Here is a 26,702-nt window from a genome sequence, read left to right as displayed (position 1 = left end):
CCTCCGCCTGTGTTCGCCCGCCTCACTGCCTCTCATGATAAAGGCGTGTTGTTGTGGAGGTGTGGAGAGTCTAAAGCAGAGCTGCATCTGTGTCCTGTCACTCCGCTGGCCTTCAGAGCTTAATGATCTACTGACACAGATTCGATGAGCAAATACGAGCGTGATTTATAGGAAGCGAGGGCACCGTGCAGGACAGAGTTTAGACTTTGCCTCCAGTTGTTTATTATTCATGAGCAGCGGAGGGAGACAGTTTATGTATGAACCTCAGCGACTTCAAAGAGGGGATGAATGTGTATGAGTGCATGCATTTGTGTTTTTATTTTGTACGTTATATGTGGGATTGTGTCCTGTGTGGATGAGTTTTAATGTTCTGTAAGGGAAATTTTCAACCAGCTTTGTATTGTAACAATGTGGGAAGTATGTGTAGATGAACTGTGGTAAACTTCCCTCCGTTGCATCAGTGGCCAGGTCTTCTTGCTTATCTCTCAGCTCAAATCACAGATTTTTACTGGCTCGAGGGCCAACGCGCTCTCATCCCAACTCGTCACATGTTGCAGCTTTGGCAGTCTGCGTCTCAATATTACGAGTTGAGGATCCTTCTGCGTTTGTTGTTCACGCTCCGGGATGCTGCTGCTGTGATGTCAACAAATACACTTGTTAGGATGATGCGGCATGTGGTTATGTTTAGGCAACAGCATGGATAGTTAGATTGAGGGCAAGGGGGCACACGGTAAGGTGTAGAAAAAAACAGACTCCCGTAATCCGGGTTTGTGGGACCCGTCCACCTCCGCTCCTGCCCTTGTTTTCCTTATAGTATGATCTTTTGATCAATCGCCAAAGCATGCCGAAATCCTGCAGTTATAAGGGGCTTTCTAGCTTATTTAACCCTTCGAAGCCTGGGAAAATTAGCTTTATTTCTTTCAAAAACATGGAAAGAAAGCAATGAGCAAGAAGAAATGACCCGAAAATGAGTGAGAAATTATTAAAAAGTACAAAAAATCTGAGAAGTAGTTTTAAAAAGTTTTAAATTGAAAAGGGAAAAAAAGAACAGGCAATAACATGGAAAAAAGTGCTTAAAATTATTGTAATGCTGTAATTTTAAATATGCAATTATAATAATTATGAATACAGGTTTTTAGTTTTTTTTCTCTTTTTCCCCTTTAGACATTTTTCTCTATCTTTTGACAAATAATTTACCAACAATCTACGGTCTTACAGTTTGTAGAACATATCTTACCAAGTTGCTCATTGCCTTATTTTAGAAGACGTTTTTAAAAGAAATCACACCAGTTGGGTCAGAGTTCAAAGGTTTAAATACTTGATAAAGGCATATGAAAGCACTGCAAGAAAAGTGATGTTGCTCCAAGTTTTACAGGGTTTGGCCTTTGGATCAAACTCAATATAAAAAGTTAATTAGTGGGCTTTGTGGATGTTGGTAGGTGTTTTTCTGTATATTTGGACAAAACCAATTTCTGTTTTTTCAGTCTTTATGCTGAGCTAAACAAACCAGCTGCTGGCTTTAGTTTTATATTTAGCAGGAAGATATTAGAGTCAATCTTCTCATCAAGATCTCAGCAAGAAAATGAATGAGTGTATCCTTAAATGTTGAACTTGAGTGAAGATTTGGTGCGTGCGTGCATGCGTGCGTGCGTGCATGCGTGCATGCGTGCGTGCGTGCGTGCGTGCGTGCGTGCGTGCGTGCGTGCGTGCGTGCGTGCATGAATGTGTGTAGTGCACCTCAGCACACATTCATTCACAGACTTGTACTCTTCCTGTCAAAGCTGTCGTCTCTTGTCAGACAGGTTGAACTCAGATCTATTTTAGGGCTCAGTGTGTCCTGAGCTTCATGACCAATATACACACTCACACACTAACACTCACTCATGCACTCACGCGCACACACACACCCTCACCAGGCTCTGCTCTGTCACTTCACTACACCGTCTCCCCAGCCAGCCGGTAAATCCTACAGCTGAATATTGCATGAGCAGCTGAGCGCTGGAGAGCCCCCGGCACACGTCTGAATAATGGGAAGGAACCACAGCAGATTGATTATAGCGTGCGTGCTTGTGTGTGTGTGTGTGTGTGTGTGTGTGTGTGTGTGTGTGTGTGTGTGTGTGTGTGTGTGTGTGTGTGTGTGTGTGTGTGGCACAGTGCAGCTGCCTACCACAGCAGAGCTCGGCTTGGACCTTTTTAACCTGCTACAGCGCGTGTGTTTTTGTGACACGTTGTTATCAGGGTGTTAGCAGGCCTGTCCTGTGCCTCACCACAGCGGAAAAAAGTCGACCCCTAACAGGGCCACAGATACTCACCTTTATGCCAGTGTGCTCATTTTAGTGCTCAGTGCTCCAATATTCACACTAAATTTTACAGAAACAAAAAATCAAATACAAAATAACAATAAATGAATAAAAGAGGCTGCAACATCTCAACAAAAAAGTACTACATGATATATACAGTATATTTCATCCCCATTTAAATCAATGAGGACCGACTTTTTTCACAATACAATACAGTATAGTACCATTCAACAGCACCACAAAATACAACATTTTATAGCCTTTATGAAAGTAAAATTTATTGCCCACCTGCTATTAATACTTAATCATCAGAGTATAATAAACCTTGTGCAGCAAGCAGAGGTCAAAGGGAAGAAATTTTCCAGCAGTGATTAACAAAATATAAGTGAACGCATGCTGACACAGCACATGTTTTGCAGGCCATTTTCGGTCGCGCGTGCGCGCGTGTGTGTGTGTGTTTCCAACTGTCTGCAACTAATCTAGCAAACTACTGGTCCAATCAGCCAAATATTTTGTGTGCACATGCATCACTGTAGGTCCTGTCGTGGTTGCAGTGATCTTAATTGTCTTGATTGTTGAAAAACCGGATTTATTTACTGTTTTTTTTTACTGTATACTGACTATTTAGACTCTTACTGGGTGTTTTTTTGAGAGTTTTCTGGAATTAAACTGCAAACAACAAACCTCACAGTTTGTTGGAGGCCACATCTTTGCCTTCATCATGGTTCAAAAATTAACGTGCTTAGAAAAGTATGGTCTAATTTTTGAGCATCTTTGTATTAATTCCATACCTGATTTGTTATGATCCTCATAAGTTAGACAAGATACGAGATGAAGTAGTCCCTGCTTTTGTTAATTTGCCACCATCTTGACAGTAAGGGAGCCGTGTGGGACAATTTTTGGTGTCATACCTCACAGAGAGCATTTTACCTGCCCGATCATTTTTCCTTAATATATTGACATTGACATGATATTCTGCCGAGAATAACTAAGCAGGCTTGTTTTTTTGTTGTTTTTTGGTCTATTTAAACCGTGTTAATGTGTTGTACTCTACAGACAAAGTGATTACAGTTAAAAGTCCAGTTGTTATTGACATGGATTGAAGATTTTTGGATGTTTCAGTTATTAAAAATTCATACTATAACTATATCGTATCTATATTTCACATTCAGTGCCTGGTAGGAAGATTCGGTCTGCTCGAGTGGTGGCTTCGTCAAAGATATGCAGTATTTTTTTTAGCTTCTTGGAGCTTCTGAAATGCAAATTGTGATCAATCAGGTGGCTGCCTGAGATTTTCAACACTCTGTACTGTAGTTATTGATGTATTAATATGTAATCTGTACTTAAACCACATATATTTTTGGTAGTTTAAACCTTTAATCTATATTTTATCAACTGAGCATACTTTTTGTAGAAAAGAATCTTAATTTGAAAAGAAATACAAAAATATAGGAAAAGGAAAAGTATGCAAATTTTCTCTCTCAAACATTGTGAAAAAGTTAAACTAGCTTAAAATGGAAATACTCCATTTTAGTACAAAATAGTACATTGTTTGAGTAAATGTACTTCTCACAGCTGTGCAGGAGCAACTCATGACGTCGGCACAGGAAAGAAAAAATAACTCAAATCTTACCGCAGGTAAAATAAACCTAAAGTTACTCCATAAATCATCTGTTGATGTTGCCTCTGGTTGTTTTGTTTCAGCTTCTACTTCAGTTTCATGTTTGCACCGTGAAGTCATCTGTGTTTCAAGAATTTAAGAGTGTATCCAAACTCACGTTTTTTGGACACGTTACACATGAAGGCCGACAGCGACAGTCGTTTGGATAAGAGACTCTAATGACTGCTGTCAGAGCTGATTATGAGTGAAGAATCCCCTGAAGACGGAAACCTCAAACAGAAAAATCTCACAGCAAACAGCACAGAAACTTAACAGGAGGCTCTGGTGACTTTTTTTTTCCCCCCAACAGATACTAAACTCTTTTTTTGATTGTGGAAAGAGTTTATAGTTGATGTCTGAATTTATGCTTAAGTAGGCTACTGTGTCTGTTTTTATATTTGAGTAATCCTGTTTTATGCAGCTTTACACTTTACTCCACGATAATTCAGAGGAAAGAATATTGTTTTTTTTCTGCACTGTATTTATTTGATTGATATAGTTACTTTTCATTAAAGATTTTACATCGACATGCGCGCACTGCAGCGGGTTGTCGGACATGTCCATGTGCTGGAGTGCTGATCCACTTTTCATGAGTTTTTGGGCATGTTTAGGCCTCCAAAAATGCATTACAAGAGGGTCCTCGCATGGTTCGTGCTCGTGCCCTAAAATGACCTTAAGAAAGTGATAAAAAAAGACAAAAGTATAAAACAAATGTTGTATTTTGTAGAATAACTCTAAATATTTAATGGTTAGATTTATATATAAAAAAGAAAATATATAAAACATATAATGATTAAATTAAAAAAAAAAAAAATTGCTGGATTTTTCCCTATTTTTTTTGTTGATAATATTATATTATTATATTATTTTTTAAACAATTTCCCTGACATTTCTTTCCAAGTTGGTCATGGCCTTTTTTATTAAAAAAATTGTCAAAATAAATCAAACCAATTTCCACAGATTTCAGAGGTTAATATGCTTGTGAAAGGCATCTGAACGCAGCGTAAGAAAACTGATGACGACCCATTTGTTAAAGGGATTACCTTAAACATTTTTACAATTAGTTTACAAACCAATTAAAACTTCACGCTTTTTTAAAATTTATTCAATAATTAAATGCACAGGAGGCTTTCGTTTCGTGCCACAACAACAGTCACAACAGTATAATCCAGTGAAGAATAAAGTCCTTGCTGGGAAAAAACAACCTTTCCTGTCAGAGTTTTCTCCTCGCCTTCCTGCTGTGAGTCTGCTTCTGCAGGACGGGGCAGTAATTGGGAGTTGTAGGCTGACACATGTCAGCGCTTGAAACCAAAATCCTGACAGAGACGGTCTGGCTGTCAAATCTGTTTTTGCAGCATCTAAAATAAATCGTAGCGTTGGTCTGTGACTGTGCAAATGCTGCTCTCTTTCTCTTTCTATGCTCTCACACGCTTTCATTACGTCGCTTTCACTTTCCTCTGCTCAGCTTTTCATCACTTTCTGATTCGTTTTAGCTGTTTTGTCTTGTTTCTCTCATTTCTCTCTCTCTGGACTCCCTTCATATTAAACTCCCCCCGTCACACACTTGCACCCCCATGGATGCTAACTGAGATCAGTGATGTATAACTGGTGGTTTCTGGGCAGTCTGGGCGCTGATCCAGTCCAGGACTCTCCATCGCGAGCCTTCCTGGCACCTGGCCGCGCGCCTCTCTCCACCGGGATAATACTAACCCACAGGAGGGAGGAAAAACAAGAAAAGAGTGCCTAATCATCACTCTGAGCCTTTCTCTACTTCAATTTATGGCTTTTACAAATGCAGCACTTGGCCTCGCCTGGAAAACAGATGCTTCTTTTAGGACCATAGAATAAACCCTTAGTGAGAAATATATGGTCACATTTCAGTGTGTAGTTGTGCATAGGTTTGTTTGTTGAAGTCGAAAACAAAAACAATAATAATAATAGTAACAACAACAATAATGATAATAAAATTAATAATGTATTTGTATAGCACTTATCTAAAAGTTATAAAGAAATATAAAGTTACAACAAAGCTAGAAGTGTCTCCCTGTTATAGCATTAATAAAGCGCTTTTGAGGAGATTTAAAAACATCGAGATACATATTGTGTATCGAGATATAGCCTAAAAATATTGCAATATAATTTTCAGCCCTATGTGTCAGCGCTACTCCAGATAACAGGAAAATTGTCTAACTCTTATTTGTTTCTGAACTGCCCCTTTAACATCAGCATACGGTAATCTTTTGGGACTGTGCGCTCAGCGATGACCTTTAACCTCTGTCAGATCTCTCCTCTCTCACCTTCCCATCCTCTCTGCTCTCTGTAAAGCTCAACAAAGCAGAAATGTCCTGAAAGGAGAAATTCAGTCATGCGTCTTGTTTACCGACTTCGTCTTCTGTGTGCAGCGGGCGAGGCGTGTGGCGGAGAAGCCGGTGACTGTGGCATTAAAGGTGTTGGTATAGCGTGTCGGTCAGAGTGAGTGTGTGAGGCATGGTTAGCAGTGACAGCCCTGTGAGGATGTGTGTGTGTGTGTGTGTGTATAGGGGTGTATTTAAATAGCTGGAATGCAGTATTCCTCTGTAATGTTTGCGTCTCAGGTTTCAGTCTGGTGGGCAGGACACTATGTCACTGCTGTTTTTTCTTCTTCTAACTCTGATGTCGAAGCATGCAAAAAGATCACCTTTCAGTGGTTACGTGCACACTGTATTTGTACAGTAAGCATGTGTGATCCCAGTTGCCATGGTGACAGCAGCCCCGTGTGCCCGCACTGTGCGACAGGTGCGACATGTTTCCTTAGCTCCAAGTTTGAAAGCGTGTGATGAGGAGGGCATCGTCAGAGAGGAGACGCAGATGTGTGAACAGACCGCGACGGAAAAACAAACACGCAGTAATTACAATCACTTCTTAAATTTTCAGCTGCTCCGACGCAAGCTGCAGGAATAAAATCAGTGTTTATGAAGCCTGTAATTTTCTGGCAGACGTCAGGAGAACAGGAAATGACAGAGGATCAATTTTCTTTTTTAAAGTTAATAGCAGTCACATATATATGTAAATATAGTACAGTATATACACAAGGACATTTAACTGACTGAAATTTAGTGAGCAGGTGGGTTCACTCTGACACAAACTGCAGGCAGCTGATGGACGTATAAGCTTCTACAGTGATTGAGACTGTTACTTTAATAGCACTTATACTGCGGGAACAAAAGCTTAATTAAGTGCACTAAAGATTTGGGGTTAAATGGAGCCTGTCAGAGGGATTTAATATGAAATTCTGTATTCAGACCGCCGCAGGTTTCCTCCAGCACATCCATAAAAAAGTTGAAACCTTTCCATTTGAAACTATTTGTTCTCATGATTGTGTATTTTTCTCAAAATACAGTCATTTTGAGCCTCTGGTACGATAGTTTAACATTTCCAATCTGGCAACACTGACGCACAGTGGCTTCACATAAAGTTAAACATCAGCTGCAGCCATCCTGTTTTATTTTTAATTAAAATACCTCCATGGTGCTCCTTTTTTTATAGTTTTCACTCCATATTATTAACGGTTGTAATTTGCTCTGCACATCTCAGGCTGAAGAAAATCTCTGCACACTGGAGGAGGAATAAACGCATCTGCCAGAGCAAATAAAACCTGAGCTCACAGATTTGTCTGGTTTAAGGAAATATCCAACCCACAAGTGTCTGGAAAACAATATTTATAGAATTATTTACTGTTAGTTTAGTGAATAAAACACTATTTTTTACAACCAGTTACTAATGGAGATCTCTATCTTTGGTCCTTTGATTCATGAACAAGCATGTTTCCCATCATAACCTCATAAAATAAACAGTATAATGACAGTAGAGTAAGCAGGATAACGAACATGACCTCGAGGATTAGAGTGAAATGTCCTAAAATGGCCACCGTACAGAGAATAATATCTCTTGATTAATGAGCATTACAGTTTCCAGGTTCGAGTGTTTAGTGACCTCTGGTTGTTATAAACACACAGCAGCATTTTGTTGCACACAATGTTGGAAACATTTAATATTTCTCAGAAGCATATTAAGTCTGTAGGAGGAAACAATTTGGGTTTAATTGTAAGTGGATGGTGCAAAAGTACATGAATAAAAAAATATGATAATAATTCCATATTATTAAGCAATTAAGCAGAAGAGCAACATCACTTTTTTGTGCTGCTTTCACGTGCCTTTTATAAGTAGTTAAACCTTTGAACTCTGAGAAAATTCATGCCATTTTTTTTTTTGAAAAAGCTAGGGAGAAAACAATATTTGCAGTTATCACATATATATTATTATATTATATATTACAGATAATATCACAGAATTATTCTCATTTTTAAGCACTTTTTCGGGTCATTTATTTATTTATTACTTCGAATTATTAATTCTTTTTTCCCTTCCTTGTTTAAATTTTTTGGTCATCTCTTCCTTTGTTGCTCATTGACTCTTTTCAATGTTTTTGTCACAAACAAGTCAATTTGCTAAGGTTTTTAAAGGGTTAATTCACAGAGAGCTTATCATAAAATATGGCACACATTCTGCTTCTTAGACTGAAAGAACAGTAGTTTCATAGCCTCCGGTCACGAATTTATGCAGAAGTCACTGCTGTTTTTTTAACATTACTGTTTACTATTGAGCTTACGTTTGATTTATTTAAAAAAAAAAAAAAAGTGGTTTTTTTCTCTCTTCCGTGAAAGTTTTGCAGTACATTTATCCTCAATTCTAAAATATTTGTTGACAGTACCTTATGTTTCTATGTGCAACAAAGGCGTCTCCACAGAAACTTTTTGTGTGATGGAGAAAGTGAGACTTTTTTGCTCCCCGAGGCTTAAGTGAATACCTGTGCAGGTGCCACACCTCTCCTGTGACACACTTTATTCTCTGACAGGTGGAGGATCTGACAGAAAAAACACTCAGCTGCTCCAAGTTTCCTCTTACTCTATCGAGAAATGCCATCTCTCAGAATGCACTCAGCTCTGCAGCCGAGGAGTTTTCAAAGCGTCTCTCAGGACTTGTTTTCACGTTTTTTCTCAGTGAGTCACAGAGTGAGAGATGGTTTGAATCAGACTGACGGAGAGAGAGAGAGGGAGAAGGACTGCCCGACTGAAGGAAAGATGGACACAGAGAGTGAAGAGGGGGAATGTAGTTTTTCCAGAACCCCAAGAGACGTGAGAATTTAGGTCACTCCGGCTCAAACAACATTAACACAACTGGGAAAAATCAGAGCTGCATGAGAGGCGGGTCCAGGCAGGGTCAGGAGATGATGTTAACTACGAAACATGATTATATTCAGATGTCAGATTACAGAATGGACGAACACACAGCAGATTTTTTCATATAAACACACACAGACACTTTAACATCCTAATAAATACACCCGCTTTTTCTTTAGACGTGCAGCTGCACTCCGTCACAAACATCCGCTAAAACAGATGGTCACACACAAACTGGAGCATATTTACAAAAACATTTACCTAAAGTAATGCCTAGAGGATGAAATGCATTAAAAGCATATTTTCTTACGTCATAGTTATTTTCCAGTGATGTTGCAACTGTTGAAAAATACTCTTTTATTCACCTTTTCCGTACACGTCTTGGAGGATGCACGTCTTTTCCAAACACGTCTTGACTCAGTTTGACTCGACACACGAGAGTTAGAGATTTGCATTTCCGTACACTTGAAGGTGTGTCTTTAATTTAGGGCCGGGCGATATGACTTTAAAATAATATCATGATATTTTCAGGGCATATCATGATACACGATATATATTGATATTTTTAAATGCCGTTTAAACTTATTTTAACTACTAAAATACAGCATTATTGAATGAACTGCAGTTACAGTAAAGTAAATAAAGTAGCTGCTCACGTATAATGAAGTTGAATACATAACTGTTATAATAACATTTAATAAAATAGAGTTATAAGGAAGTTGAATGAAGTATTTTAAAAAGTATTGTTATACTTAAATAAATCAAAGCGGGACCCATGGTGCTTTTATTCTGAAGTTACAAATTACAAGAAAATCACCTAGAAATTAGTGGGAAAAAATGAATAAGAAAATTTTAAAAACAAGGAAATGACCAGGAAAGGTGCTTAAAATAAGAAATAATCATTGTGTAACGTACTTTTAAACATGTAAAAGCAGCACAAGAACATTGATGACGTTCCAGTTTTTAAAGGGTTACACAAGCTTTTTCTCCATTTTTCTCAATTTAGGGAACATGTGTGGTTGAACAGGGGCCTGCTACTCACTTTTTGCCCCGTGGCCAACCAGCTGGTTCATCCGGCCCTGATCAGGATACTTAACCCTTTGAGACCTGAGTAAACATGTTGGACATTTTCCACATTTTTTGATGATTTTCTAATAATCAACTTTCACTAATTCTTTGCAATTTCTGTACATTTCTTGCCAAGTTGCCTTTTTCCCCTAAGTTCCCCCTTGTGAATTGTGTATGAATGCAGCACAAGAAAACCGAAGTCAGTCCAAGTTTCAAAGGGTTAATGTGTAGTGTCTTTTAATCTCTGAATTCACAGTTATAACATTCACAGTGTTGTCTCCAGGCTTGTTACCTAACTTACCCACAGTAGATTTTTGTTGACTCGTGTGGCTCATTTGAACTCGGAGAGTCAGCCAGAGTAACTGCACGTCCCTGTGTGAATGAACGTGACACTGTTGGGTCGGCAGCGGCCGTAACAGGTCAACACACACGTCAGTCAGCAGTGTGACAGGTGTCAGACTGCAGGGGGTAACAACAACAGAGGACATTTCCTGTCCTGGTTAATAACCACCAAAGGTTTGTCAGTAGAAACATTAACGCTGTTGTTATTTGAACAAAGATCACCTGCAACACAACAGCAGTGAACTCGGTGAGTGGTGGAAATAACACGAGGTGATGCATTGTACACATTTTTTGTTGACCGTGGTTACAGACCGGAGGGGAAGGTGTTACTGGTTACTTATGAATCGTCCATTTCTGGCTTTTATACCTCGAGGCGATGGGTACTTTCAGCTCCCCCCGTCACAGTCGTAGAGTAATCCAGGCAGGATTCAGGGAACAATGACGGGAAATGTCATTTATTTCCTTTCTTCACAGAAGCAGTTTCTTTGGGGATGAAGCATCCATCCATCAAATGTTGAGCAGTGCCAAACACAGCCGTTTGTACGCTCAGCAATAAAAGGCCAGCATTTCTGGTTTTTGTTGAGTCACCGCCAGGATGTGTGGTTGCCGTTATCAAGGCCAAAATACTGAAACTGGGGTTTCAAGGTTTTTGTCTCTGAGTTTGTTGTTTGGCATCATGTTTTCAGCTTATCTGTCTGTCCCGTTCTCGTGAACGCAATATCTCAGGAACGCCTTGAGGGAATTTCCTTAAATTTGACACAAATTTTCACAGGGACTCAAGGATGATCTGATCTAATTTTGGTGGTCATAGGTCAAAGGTCAAGGTCAATTTTACCTGGTCTGTCTCATTCTTGTGAACACGATATCTCAAGAACACCGTAAGGGAGTTTTTTCAAATTTAGCACTTACGTTCACCTAGACTCCACGATGAACTGATTAGATTTTGGTGGTCAAAGGTCAAGGTGGCTGTGACCATGCATCTGTTTCATTCTTGTGATTGCAAAATCTTAAGATGACCTCGAACAAACTTCCTCAGATTTGGTTCAAACGTCCACATGGAGTCAAAAATAAACTGATAAGAGTCTGGTGGTCAGAGGTCACAGTGACCTCATCAAACATGTTTTTGGCCATAACTCAAGAATTAAATGGTAATTATGATAAAGTTTCACAAAAATGGATAGAAGGATATAATGATGAAGTGATAACATTTTATATCCAAAAGGTCAAAAGTCAAATTCACTGTGACATAATATTCTGCAAAAAACTTTTTTGGCCATTATGCAGCGTCCTAACTCAGGAACAGAAGGAAAGATATTTGGTCAGATACTAATTTGGCGACACTAATCTTGGGTGTGCACCTTGAAACTGCTGATTGTATAGATCCTGCGTGCTGCTGGGGGGAAAATGTGTGTGAAGCGTCCATATTTTCACACATGAATGGAAACTCAAAGTGCAACTTGACTGGTGTGCGGAGGCATATAACCCTGAGGCGGTAACTCTCGTTTTTTAATCAGAGCACTTTTGGAAAACAACCATCCCTTTGTGTAAACACAGACAGAATGAATTCACAAATAGATTGATTTCTAAATAACGTAGTTGTGGCAATTTAAGCCAATTTGTTGCTCGACTGCAAAAGACGGTGAGAAACTGTGAAAAGAGAAGAGACTACTTAAAACAGGTAAGTGTGGCAGTGAAATGCATGACTCTGCTGAGCTGCTCTCTTGATGCTTCAGCTCTCCTGACGGCGGTGCCCTCGTGGAAATGTCTGAACAGAAGAAGTGCATCAATATGACCCGCTTCAAATCGGCTCTTAATGCATTCCAGCCTGTAAAGAGACGAGCACTCAGATTCACACACACACAAACACACTCTGTCTGACTGCGCTCTACTTATTCACAACTGATGGTTGCCTGTTAACCTACATCAGGAGGAGAAAGAAGTATTTCCATGGCAACCCGCTGAAAATCTGTGCAGCGTGTGAGCAGCAAACATGTCAGATTTAAATATTATTATCAGCGGCTGTCCAGTCTGTCCATGGTCAGTTTGGACCCGATAATTTGTTTACTTTACTTTACGAAATCCCAAAGCACCACAGACCTTTTCCCATCAGTGCTGTGTTCATGTATCTGTAGTTGTGTGTGTGTGTGTGTGTTTGACTGCTTTATGTGCAGCATCTGTCGATTTACAACCAGTCTTGTGTTTCAAATATTATAGGTAATCAGATCCTCCTGCTCTTCGTGGTTCGAGCTGGACTCAGCCGGCCTGCAGCGGTCAAGTGTGGTGACATCAAAGTGACCCAAAGGTCGCTGATGTGAATCCATGAGCGGATTGAAACATGACTAAAGTTTGAAGCTATTTGACACAGGGAAACAGAATTGTTCGATGGCGGGAAAATTGATAGAAATGAGCTCTTTCTTAAGAAATATACAAACAAAGGCAATTATTAACCCTTTGGGACTGTTTTGGCACTTTACATGCTTTTAATTTTCATTATTTTGATCATTTAGGCTGTGTTCATGCATGTGGCATAAATTTGGCAAGATTGTGTGTTTTTGTTTAATCCTAAAAATATCCAGCTCAGCTCCTATAATAAGTCTAGAAACACTGTTTAAACAAAATTGTTGTTGACGTTTGCTGTGGTTGTGGTAATAAGAAGGTTAGCTTGTTAACAGCATGTCAGCATATACCCCTTTCCCAACAAAATCAGCACGTGCATGCGGGTTTTTAAACACAGGTAAACCTGCTAAATATGAGCCATTGGCTGTATTCCCACTGTCACTGAACTCACTGCTGGAGAGCGAGTCTGCCTTTCTGTAAGCTGGCCTGTGTGTGTGTGTGTGTGTGTGTGTGTGTGTGTGTGTGTGCAGGTAAACAGTAAAAAGCAGCAGGATCAGAGGTCCTCTGAAAACTTTTCAGTGGTTTCTTCTCTTTATTTATCTCTTACTTATGATGTCCCCCTTTCAGACTCGGTGCAGATGTATTTGGATCGGCTTTTGTGCTGCTTAGGAGGAGATGGACAGTAGTCCTTGGTGATGACGCGTCATTGCATCTCGCTGGTTAAGGAGCTGAAATTTGTGCCTTCACCTGGGTGTTGCGTTCCTATCAATGCCGATTGGAGGTGATAAAAACGCGTGTCTACTGCAGAGTCATTTGACTCGGGTGTGAATGCTGATTGTACACATTCTCATTGCATTAAAAAGCCAGATGTTAGCAGGTTTTTTGTGCAGTGGGAATGCAGCTGTAGTGATAAATTTGCATCCAGCAGCGCTGGTGGTGGTTTGGCATTGTAGCACATTGGGCAGAATTACTCATAAATTTGACCGTTTTTGAGCCTTTTGAATCTGAGTTTATGAAATTGTTGATGTAACTGTGCAGAGCTTGGCTGTGGAACAAATCAGGCTTGGAGATATTTGGCTTTTTTTATAGGCGCTGCTTTACAAAGACTCAGCAACAACACATCAACCATACAGAAGTACAATTATGTTCTGCAGAGGCAAGTCATTCCCTCTGGCTTACAGCTGCAGGAAAAAGTATTTAATTTTTGGAAGGAAAAGAAGTGCCAGTGTGCTGTGTGTAATCTAGGAGTGAGTGCTGACATGTGTGGCTTTCTCTGCACAGTCACCAGACCGCAAAGCATACTGGGGAATATTTGAAAGAGCAAAACAAACAGTACTGTAATGTCCCTGAAACCATGAGTTTTACTGACACAGACGAACTCCGACAAATGAGTGACGATTCAGTCAGGCCTACATTTAAACATATTTTTCTTTGGTAAGTGGCAGTATATTGATATTAGACCAGATGTCATCTTAGATTTTGGATATTGTACATGTTGTCTTTTCCTGGTTTTGAAGGCTGTGTTACAGTAAAGTGATGTAATATCTGAACTTATCATTTGCTTAGTCATTACATCCACATTACTGACAGTTATTTTTTAAAAATCTCAATGTTTAAATATTTTCTGAAAGCCCCGATAGTCAACAATTACAATATAACTGCAATATTAATATTGATGTATCTGGTAAAAAAATTATTTTAATTTTTGATATTCTCCATATTGCTCAGCCCTACTCATAATAAAAGTACAATAATACTCTTTCAGGTGTCCAAATGTGGGAAATGTTTTTTGTTCACTGTACAGAAATTAGTCTGTGCAGTTTAAATAGATTACCTTCAAGGTTTCAGTTTTTAACTCTTTAATAACCTGGATTGAAGATTGAGCTGCATTCAGGGGCTTTTACAAGCATTTCACCCTCTGAAACCTGAGAAAATTGATTGGACTTGTTTTTTCAAACATGGACAACTTGGCAAGAAGAATCCAACAAGAAACTTGGCAAGAAATTAGTAAAAGCTAGGGATGATTATTTGATATTGTCAAAAAAAAAAAATGCCCAGGAAACTATATTTATATATCAGTTTTGTTTCTTATTCTTGTAAGTTTTTACTCATTTCTTGCAAATGTTGTTTGGCTTATTTTCAGATCATTTTCTTGTAATTTTTTTACAAATTTCTTGCAAGTTTTCAGGCCATCTTTTGATAAGTTGCTTGTCTTTTCTTACCCTCTTTTTTGACCGAAAGCAAGCTATTGTGCTTAGTCTTCAGAGGGTTAACCATATTTTGAGATAAACTCATAAGTAAAGTTTAGGAACAAGTGCCCAGGGGCCCACTAGCTGGTTAATCTGACCCTGATCTGGATACTTTTTTTGTGTAACATCCCCTTCTTAATCACCAATTAATGCATTCACAATGTTGTCAAAAGGCCAGTTAACTAATTATAAATTACTGCAGACCAAAGTGGCTCGGTTTAGCTCAGAAAATCAGCTAAATTAACTGCATCTCTCAAGAGAGCCGGGATAATGTGGATTCTCAAATCTGCCAAAACATGAAGAATTGATGCCAAACATCACAAATATTGAGAAATTCTGACTCTCAGGCAACACTGAAAAATGTTTTATTTTTCTTTTACACACTGGTGAACAAATCCAGCTCAGATGTCAGTTTCTGGACAGAATAATAACAGTGAAGCTGCAGAGAAAAGGTGGTACAGTATAATTTGATGCAGGCTGCTGCGCCAGCTCAGCCACACTGAGGTTTGTGTAAGAAGTGCTGGAGGTCGAGGGGAGTGAGTCAGGACTGCTCCTCTCTCAAGTGCTTTGAAATCATTTCCTCCTGCTGCTGCTCAGCCTTGAAGTGTTGTTGAACATTGCAGCGTATGGGCTTAAATCCAATTTCAATTCAGGAGATTCACAAATTGGATTTTCTCGCACAGACTGAAAGTCTGAAAAAAAGCATGACGTGTCCAATCTCTTATGATGATATGGAACGCTTTGTTATTTATCTCTGAATTGCAGTTTCGGTACATTTTGCCTGAACTGAAACAGCGGTGACTGTCCTTCAATCCCATTACAGAGCGCCGCAGTGGAGAGACGGGACTGTAACTTTAAATAACACCTTTGATCTCTGTCCGAGCTCGGCTGTGACATGTAATCAAAAGAATGCAGAGGTATGAAATAATAAATCCTCCAGCTGATCCTTTGCCCTGTAAACTAAGACTCAAACTCAATCATACACGTTTAGTGTTGCTGCTGTCGTATAAAAACTCAGATTTACAGAACCATAAATCTGTCAGAATTCAGAAAAACTGACTTTTTTCCTTCTTTTTTTCTTTCTTAAGCTAAATGATCATGTTTTTTGTGTTTTTATGCCTCCGTGCCGATGGCAGATGTGGCTAGAGACATTAAGTCTTTGGATAGACGTTCGGTCTGTCCATGCGTCCATCCATCCTTTCCCATTCTCGTGAATGCAATGTCTCAAAAAGGCCTGAAGGGAATTTCTTCATAATTTCCACAAATGTCCAATTAGACTCAACAGTGAACTAATTTGAATTTGGTGTGCAAAGATCAAGGTCACCATGACCTTGTCTGTCCCATCTTGTGAACATGATTTTTGTTAATTTTGCACTCATGTCCACTTGGAATCAACAATGACCTGACTTAGATTTTGGTGGTCAAAGGTCAAGGTCACTATGACCTCACAAAACATGTTTTTGGCTGTAACTCAGGAATTCAAACGCTAATTGTACCAAATTTCACACAAATGTGTAATTGGATGGAATGGTGAAGTTCTGACGTTTTATAACCAAAAGGTCAAAGGTCAACCTCACTCTGACATTGTAATGTTCTGGCCATTACGCAGCGTCATATCTCAGAAACAGAGGGAGAGAAATTTAGTCAGATATTGAATCGGTGACACTAATTTTGGGTGTCCACCTTGAAACTGTGCTGATTGTAGAGATCTTCTGTGCAGTCGGGGGGAAAAGTGTGTTTGAAGCGTTACAGACGTGGATGTAAACTATAACCCTGAGCCGGTAATTCTGTTTTTCAGTCGGAGCGCTTTTGGAAATCAGCCATCCTTTTTGTAAACAATAAAATTACAAATACATTTATTTCTAAACGACTGAGCCGTGGCAATTTAAGTCAGTTTGCTGCTCAGATTTAACAACAGTTTGACTGCAGAAGGCGGAGAGAAACTGTGAAAAGAGAAGAGACTACATTAAACAAATAAGTATGTCAGTGAAATGCGTCATTCCGCTGCGCTGCTCTCTTGATGCTTCAGCTCTCCTGACTGCGGTGCCCTCGTGGAAATGTCAGAACAGAAGAAGTGCATCAATATGACGCGCTTCAAATTGGCTTTTAGTTGGCAATTGCAGTTTGGATGCACTTTGTTGCTCAAATGCGTTGAAACTGGACTCGTTTCACTCCAGCTGCAGAACCAGGATTGACTCACATACAATAAATGCACCTCTCTGTCTTTGGGAGGAATACCCATCGTCTATGGCTCCTCTCCTGATATCTGATACACTATTAACTCAATTCTTACATCGGGTCCAAGCATCTATTTTAAGTGCATGTGTGTGTGTGTGTGTGTGTGTCTGTGTGTGTGAGTGAGCAGAGGAGCAGGAAGTGGCAGTGTGAAGTATGGAAATCTCATTATGGTGCAGCTTGCTGCTCGGTGCAGCAGCGGAGCTCCTGGTGTACAGTTGCTGGACTCTCACAGTCAACAGAAGAAGCAAATCCAGAAGGTGAAACTGATATTTATGTAATCTGACCTCCACACAGTCGCCATTATCATCCACTTTCTGACTTTATTTTTTCCTCCATTTCTCTAACTGTTCCTAGATTGTGAAAGGTTTTAAATATAAAATTTAGATAGATTTTCAAATTCTAAACATTTTGACAAATTGCAAACAATACTTTAAACAATACTAGTGACAGGTGCGGATTGACTGTTTGGTTATTCTCCTGATGGGCTGGTTTGTTTGTTTTTTCCAACTTTGGCGCTGAACCGTCTATTTTTCATGATATTTGGTGGACACAGTCAGGCCCTGCTCAGGATGAATTCATCAGTTGCCATCATAGTTGTCAAAACTTCAGTTCGCCTGATACACTACGTTATGATAAAAATACCTGCACACCAATGACGTTTGGCCTCAGCTGCACTTTGTGCTCAGTTCTAATTTGCATGTCAGCAAACATTCGTATGTTGATACAGTAAACAGATATTATGGTAAATGTTACATAAGCATGTTGACACTGTCTTTATAAGGACAACCACGACCATAAAAACAACGCCTGTATTTACGTTTTCTTCACTGTTACAGCTAAGTTTCAAAACACGTGTTTATGGCTTTAAAAATAAAGGTGCCTTGACTTTACGTAAACGTGTACACGTAACAGTAAAATAGCTGTTTTTGTTTAAAGAGCGGCTGTTATAGTAATTGTAAAAGGCTTGAAGCTGTAGTAGTAGGCTAATGGATGTTTTGAAAGTGGCTTTATTTCTTTCAAAAACCTGGGAAGAAGGCAATGAGCAACTTAAGAAGAAATGACCCAGAAATTAGCAAAAAAAAAAAGTTAAAAGCACAAGAAAATTAGCTTAAAAAATTGCATTAAAAAAACAAGTAAAACAAAACAAGAAAAAAAAAACCCTGAAAAAATGCTTAAAAATAATTCTGTAAAAATAATTTTAAATATGTAATTATGATAATTATAAATATAGGTTTTTGGGCTTTTTCACTGTAGCTTTATTTAAAATAATTTTATAAATCTTCAATTTTTTGCAGTTTTATTGAAGATTACTTTTTCAGTTACTCATTGTCTTTTCCCCATGTTTTTTTAAGAGAAAGCAAACTGATCTTGTAAAGGGTTTGAGGGTTTAAATACTTGCAAAGGCTTTTGAATGCTGCACAAGAAATGTGATGTTGATCAAAGTTTCAAAGGGTTAAACCATAATAATACATTAGAGTTTATCAGCTGCTTTAAAATTTGTCGTTTAACTTTGTAATTTGTAACTTAAGCTTTTAAAATAAATGAGTAGGAATAAAAAGTACAATATTTGCCTCCAAACTATACTGGAGTGGAAGCATAAAAAATGGAAATACTCAAGCAAAATACAAGTACCTCAAGTACTGTACTTCCTTAGTGAAATTTCACCACTGAGAGTAGTATTACCCATCATTCACAGTTTGCATCCTGTGGCCCCTCTGCTGTGTGTTTACGTCGGGTACGGTGTTGATACGTCTCTGCATCAAAACAAATTCCTGTCGGTTTGTTGTCGTTGGCAGACGAGCTGATTGTGACTGTGCTATCACAGCGCCGGACTGAGGCCTGCCGGTCCTCCTGCCGGTCCTCCTGCCGGCTCCTGCCAGAGCATCTGTGCTGAGCTGGCCGCTGGATCAGGATCTGGCAGCGGTCGGGCTGCAGGCGGTGGGCTGTGTGTTTCAGCAGACTGGGGTCCCTCGGGGACTGCAGCGAGGGGACGGGACAGGGAACAGGTTGCTTTGCTGCGGCGCCAAGACAGCAGCTGTGACGCTCGGTGCTCGATTGCACTAACTGGTGGCAGCGAGGGCGTCCTCGACTGCAGCTCGGAGTGAAAAGAGGCTGCATTGTACTCATATATTTGTTTGTGTATCAAAGAAGGAACAGAGAAGACGACCAGGCTGCAGTTACTGCTGAAACTGATACTCTTCTCTTCTGCTTTACTGTTTTTTTTCTGGCGTCACCCAGAAAAGCTTCTAATTCAGGGTTTGAATCAGTTTCATATACATACACGTTGTCTTTTTAAATCAATTTATACTTAAAAACTTTATGTCTCATGTCTGAAATGTAACCAAAAATCACGGTGACTGTGACTGAGAACGGGACTAAAGCTGTTATATTGTGCTCTTAAAGGCCAGAACTCCACTGAGAAAAACAGTGATTTAACATTGCTGAACACAGGAGCTGCTGCTCTACCACTGCCTCGATCAGTTCGTTTATTTTAGTTTTATTTATTGTGCAACTTTGGTGCTTAAAAGTGTTAGTTCAGATTCACCAAAGTCACTCAATAACAAAAACTGAGTAACCGTTTGCGGCAGCCGTAACCAGCAGCTCCTGTGTTCAGTGACGTTAAATCACTGTTTTTCTCAGTGGAGTCTGGTGGCCAGGGGAAACTTTTTTAGGTGGTTAAAATATGTTTTTTTGCTGCCCTCATAAACAGCATTATCCTCTGTGTCGGTACTGGGGGGTCGTGACTGATTATCGATAATACAACCCCACTTCAAATAATGTGAACTGTCCCTCTAAATAACCTCTAGATATGTCCAAAAGTGTCATCAGGACCCATTTAAAGGTGCAGTGCTGGGTGGTAATGTGCTGCATTACCTACATTACATGGCAGCCTACTTGAGTATATATATATAATTTTTTTTAAAATAAATTGTACTTCTAAGAGTAGTTGTTCAGCAGAGTATTTTTACTTTTACTGGAATACATTTCCAATAAATGTATGCGCTCTGCACCTTTAAATTGGGCTACACAACTTTTTCCACCTTTACTGACACTTTTAACTATAAATCATTTTCACATTCAGCTCACACACACACGACAGCGACTGTCCGTCAGCGAGAGATAAGATAATCTAAGAGCCGATCAAAGCCCCACAGATGGAAAGGAGGTGCGGCTCTACCCCTCAATGACCCCCCATTCAATTTACTACTGATCAAGATCATGGCAGAAGATAAAACGCTGCCGTCTCCTTCAGAAGAGCCACATGCACGTCTCTGGCCCGACTATCAAACACTGTTTGCCTTTCAAATGACAAGAAATAATAACACTCATATTATTCATTGCCTACTTCATCAGCTCAAAACGGTGGACATCAACACTGTCGAGAATACCACATACAGCTCGTATTTTGTTATTCGTCTGCTTCTAAATATGGAAGCTTAGGTGTTTTTAAAGCTGGGCTCTACTTTACATTGTTTTTGGACTGAAGGAGACAACGGTTTTTGGAACTGGTCGATGTTGAGAGAGCTCCTGTCTAACTTTGTGTTGCATGTCCTGCCTGCGCTTTAGTGCATGCAAACATATTTTAACCCATTACTGCATCTTTTAACATTTTATGAAGAGTGTATGTTATGACTCTTGTATTTTATCTCTGCTTCTGTCTATGGCTGTTTCCTGTCGCTGCTCTGCATGTCTGCATGTTATGTCGAAATGTCGTTGCTTCGTGCTGACTATTTGTGCTAAAAAGCTGTATGTTGTTGCTGTGCTGTGGTTTTGTACTGTTTTGCTGTTTCCTGTTACTTTGCATGGCTTGTGTTCTGTATCAGGAGTTGTTGTATTATTTCTACTTTTATTTGATCAATCTTTTGGGGTTTTATATTTCGGAAAGTTACAGATATTGTCAGATGTAGCCGCCCCCCTCTGATGTAGGAAATTCATAAGCACTTTGTTAGAAGCATACTGACACTTTTCTGATGTGGCATATCACTCCAATAAGCCTGTTTCAGTAGAAATCAGTATGGAAACCAAAATATTTCTTGTGAAACAGAACAAACTTTGTTGTAAAAATGTCACCAATGGGAAAAATGGACTCAAAAGGATGATTTTACAATTATCAATAGATTTACAGGTCATTAAGGATCCAAAATATATATGCACCAAGGCAGCTTTTGTTCTGTTTTGTTTTGGGTGTTATTATTTTGTCATAACTGACATGTTTATGTCACAAATTTTTGTGCAATAAAGATTGAAGTAGAAAAAAAGCCAGAAAACACTCCCACTTCAAGTTCATCTGAGATTTATGCCAAAAAACCAAAGAGAAATGGGTCAGTGCAGATTCTCCAATAAATGAAGTGGTGCTTCGTTAGAAATAACATTTCAGCGCTGTTGTTTAGCTCGTGCAGCGCTCGTGCCCATTGTGAGGGATAAAAACAAAAAAGTGACTTCTTAGCAGAGCAGCCTGTGTGGCAGATATCATTTGGCCGCCCACGCAAACCAACATCCAGCCACCTAGCATAACTGAAATAGATGGTGCTGTGGGCTTGGGACCAATGGGAACAGGGTAGAATACAAAACGGGACTAACAAGAACGCTGCGTATTGTCTTGTGTGAGAGCCGAAGACAATGCGCGCCTTCATTGGCTTGTGTCCATTGTGCTTGAGATTTCTTGGGCTCAGCTGAAGAAGAGAAAGGTCTTCATTCAGCACTCTTCAAACCTGCCATTGTCACCGCTTCTTCTCTGCCCGTCCCAATGTTTTCCTTTCTCTCTGGGCTGATTGATGCCCCTCTGCTGGAGCGTTATGTCACTCAGCACACTGTGTGGTTTTTAAAAGACTTGTTAGCGCTGCTGCTTTTCCTTTTGTTTGCTGGCTTCACCTTTCTGCCTCCAGTTCTTAAAACAGGAGAATCAGAGAGGAGTTAAATTACATCCAGGGTTCCCACAGTCATGGGAGACCTGGAAAAGTCAGGGAATTTCACAGTCACATTTTCCAGGCCTGTAAAAGTAAAAGAACTAGTGAAAATCATGGAAAGTTTGTGTTGTGTTTAGTATATGTAATTACATTAATGTCAGATAATGGTGAATTTATTTTCTGCAGCTGATGACGTAGCATAACTCTAATATGCGTCAGCGTGTGATAACGTTTTGGCGATGTTGTTTATTTGTTTAGTGTGTATGTTTCTTCATTTTCTCTCCACGTTCTGTCTCTCCATGCATGTCTACCCACGAGGCGTGTTTAATAATTTTTGAAGCACTTTACATTGAACTTTAAATGATTGTATTTTGTTTTTGTTTTAATCTTGGAAAGCCAAGATTTCTTTAAAAAAAAAAGTGATTTTTTGTCTTCTTTTTTGTTTTTTTGTTTACAAAAAGGCTTTCCCCCTTTTTTATTTTTGACATTTTTATAGAAAAATGTAAGCATTTTTTCCATATTTTTTTTCTTTTTGACAAAATTTTTATTTTTTAATTTTTTTTTTCAGAAAATGAGTTTTGAATGCATACTTACTTTAAAAAGTTTGGATTTTTTTCCTTCTTTTTTTTAAGATTTTTTTTTACTTAAAATGTTTGGGTGAGTTTTATAGAAAATTTAAAATTTTGGATTGATTTGTTTGTTTATTTTTTCTTGAAATTATTGATGTTTTCTTTAAAATTTGCCAGAAAGTCATTATTTATCACAGCCGGAAATGGCAAAAAAAAACAACCAGAAATTATCGTTGCATTTTCAAATTTCCGATGGTCTTTGAACACATCATGTGGGATGCTTGAATAGAGTTTGAATGTTATACATTTTAAAAACACCGGGCAAAAAAATAAATAAATAAATAAATTGGGTAGTTGTAAAGTTATGGAAATGTTTTGAAATTTTGTGTGGGAACAACATCCAAAGTCAAAGTAATGTAATGTTGCGTCCTCACTCAGCGCTGAGCACATTTCTCCCTCCTCTGTCACTCATGGCAGTTTTGACCCAAATCTTTTACTCTGTGTGACAATAAAGCTCATGAATAGCTGCTGCTGAACGACATTCAGTGCCGTGTTGTTGTGCCCTCAGAATAATTTGGGAGTGATGTCATTCTGTTTAATTTCGCAGTAAAAAAGGAGAGGCGGATGATAAATGGTTGGATAAAATAGGCCTCCAGATTGTGAGCTCTCCTCAATGATCCGGTCAAAAGAACCAAAGAAAAGCTCCTTTAAAAAAACTTTTCTTTTTCACTTCTAGTGAGGAAGTGTCTCAAAAAATCGTGACAGGCTTGTTAAAGCAGCACCCTCCGTCCCCTCCACCTCGCTGCCCTAACAATGCGCCCCCCCGACTGCCCCGCCACCTTCCTGCCTCAGTGTCTCTATTCTGCTCTGCTGGCAGAGGCCCGTCTGCTGGACCGCTCACACACAGCGATGCTGAAAGAGGATTTAGCTCAGCCTGCTGCGTCTCCCTCGGTCCACATTAAGTTAGACTAACAAGTGAAGGAATTTGAAACCTTTGTGTGATCTGAAGCCAAATCTTCCTCCCTTATTCCGGTAACCAGTTAAATCTTTGGATGAGAAAACATTTTTTTTTTTACTTTTTTAGATCAAGTTGTGGCAGCAGAAAAGTGGCCCACCCCAGAAAACATTGGTCAGATGGTGACGTTGTGTCCTTGGCTGGAAAATAGTCCCAGTGTTGTATCAAAATGTGTTTCAACAAAGCTTCAAGGGAATTTCTCCATATTTTGCACAAACATTCACTTGGTCTCAGCAATGAGCTGATTTCGTTTGGTGACCCCATCAGTCTTCGTCTTGTGGACGTGTTATCTCAAGAACACCTCGAGGGAATTTTGTCAAATTTGGCACAAACATTCGAGAGGACTCGAGGATGAACTAGTTAGATTTTGGTGGTCAAAGGTCAAGGTTAACAGTGACTTTACATTCATCTTATTCGTGTGAAACGAAGCTCAAGAACACCAAGAGAAAAGTCACTGAACTTTGACACAAAAATTTACTTGGACTTAACGATGAGCTGAAATTTGTTTTTCAGAGATCAAGGTCACCGTGACCTTGCAACCATCTCATTTTTGTGAAAGCAATATCTGAAGTTGGGCTAGAGGGAGTTTCTTCAAATTTGGCACAAACGTCCACTTGGACTCAACAATCAACTGATTAGAATTTGGTGGTCAAGGGTCAAGGTCACTGTGACCTCATAAAACATGTTTTCGCCTATAATTCAAGAGTTCACGCTAAAAATTCACACACATGCTCTAATAGAATAAAATGATGAAATCTGGACATTTTATATCCAAGAGGTCAGAGGATCAACTGTGACATCATAATGTTCTGCGAAAACACGTTTCTTGCCTTTTCTCAGCGTCATAACTCAGGACGGATAATGAATTGTTGACTCAGATCTTTGGTGTCCACCTTGGAAATTTGGAGATTGTATAGATCTTCTGGGGTCACGAGGGGACGATGTATTTGAAGCATCCGTGTTTTCACAGACATGGATCTTACGTGGTGGTTACCTGCAGCTTACGTGGTTTAGCAGAAGCACAGTAAAGCGATAATTCTGGGGTAAACTCTAGTTATAAAAATCCACCATCCAGGACCTTTAAATTTCACCAGTTAAATACTTAACCCTCTGAACCCTGAGCAAACTGGTGCTTTTTTATTTAAAAAATTGGAGGAAAAGTCTTTGAACAACTTCGTAAGAATTGTACCACAAATTGCAAGAAATTAGTAGATTTAAAAGATTATCTTAAAAAAAAACTAGGGAAAAATGAAAAAAACTAGGATAAATAAGCTATATTTACAATTGTCATAATTAGACATTTAATATTATGTTATATTTTTAAAATCATTTTCCATGTCTTATTTATTTATTTATTTATTTATTCTAATTTTCAGGTAATTTTCTTAGACTTTTTACTATTTTATTGCTAATTTTTGGGTCATTTCCTCTTTCATTGCCCCTTTTCCATGTTTTTGAAATAGATCGAGCCACTTTGCTCAGGTTTCAAAGGGTTAATATCTCTCTTGTGTCAAGTGTACCCTCTACAATCAGAAATAAAACTCAAAGGAAGTTGCAGTTGAACAGGGAGTATTTCTGTTTTTGTACAAGTTTAAAAACTGAGCAGGACGTCGTGCAGACAAACAACAATACGCAACATTTATATGACCTCAAACGTGCTGTTCAGTCATTTCTCATTTACTTATCAGCCTACAAACACACAGATATCATAAAATCTGTGATAAGCTCATAAAATGAGCTGTGCTGGTGTGCTGTGGTGAAACAGTGACCTCTGCCTGATCACACTTTCTGTAGCTGCTCAGCATCAGAGCATCAAATTAACACAACGCTGTTTTAATGAATTTATCACAGCAGCACAGTCATTAAACCTGACGACATGCTTTGATTCCTGACATACTGTGTTGTGCTCAGTCGTAAACTGTTGAATGAATAAACGGTTTTGTTTGTGTGAATGACTCATGTGATTTTAAAAATCGCCCCGGAGGAGTGAAACTAAACCACTAAACACTTTTCCTCCGTCTCTCTGCAGGTTGTGCACTCTGACTCTGAAGAAGCTGGTTGTGATGAGAGAACTTGATAAAGAGCTCATCTCTGTGGTCATAGCGGTTAAAATTCAGGTATGTTGCACCAAAACAACACCAACAGAGAGGCCATGTACAAACCTGCTGCACACACAAACAATCTAACACACACACACACACACACACACACACACACACACCGAAACAAACCTAACATGTCCACTGGCCTGATGTCAGGCCAAAGAAGAGAGTTTAGATACTGCTTTATATTTTACTGTTGACCCTTTAAAATCCATATTTAATTGCTCTTTTTTATATTTTCCACCTTTAAAACATGTTTTTTGAGCAAAATGTTTATTGAAAGTTGAAGCCAAAATGATAAAAAAAATAGATAGCAACAACTATTTTTTCCAATTTCCAATTTTGCGCTCAGATAAAAAAAAAAAACTAAAAAAAAAGAGGATAACAAGGGTATAACACTTACAGGTTCAATTTTCCATACCAAAAATGAAAAATAGAAAACTGTAAACTTGAATTCAATTTTCAAAAATTCTGCATTGATTTGACCGCTTTCATTTTCCGCCGGTGTTTCCGAATGTCCCCTTCGCTCACACTCTCCGTCAGTGTCTCCGTCAGTGTCTCTGTCAGTGTCTCCGCCGTTGTTTCCGCAGGTGTCTCCGAATATCCGCTCAGCTCTCACTCTTCACCAGAACAAGCAGAACAACATGTAAATATGCAGAGATCACAACAAAGACGTTACTTAGGGACGGTTTTGTA

General features: G+C 39.1%; 1 protein-coding gene across 4 annotated transcripts in view; it reads left to right on the top strand.

Moving 5' to 3' along the window:
• The window catches only part of pacs2 (phosphofurin acidic cluster sorting protein 2), a 78,798-nt gene that overhangs the window by 25,045 nt on the left and 27,051 nt on the right, over positions 1-26,702 (top strand). For all 4 annotated transcript variants that reach the window (XM_042500102.2, XM_088087369.1, XM_042500101.2 and 1 more), the window contains exon 2: positions 25,934-26,021. In XM_042500102.2, coding sequence (XP_042356036.1) covers positions 25,934-26,021 — 88 coding nt within the window. The remainder of the gene's footprint in view (positions 1-25,933; positions 26,022-26,702) is intronic.

This window comes from Plectropomus leopardus, chromosome 14 (genome assembly GCF_026936395.1).
Source record: "Plectropomus leopardus strain MGB_pleo_1.0 chromosome 14, ASM2693639v1, whole genome shotgun sequence".
NCBI classification, from domain to species: Eukaryota; Metazoa; Chordata; class Actinopteri; order Perciformes; family Serranidae; genus Plectropomus; species Plectropomus leopardus.
This window is presented reverse-complemented; position numbering and strand designations above follow the sequence as displayed.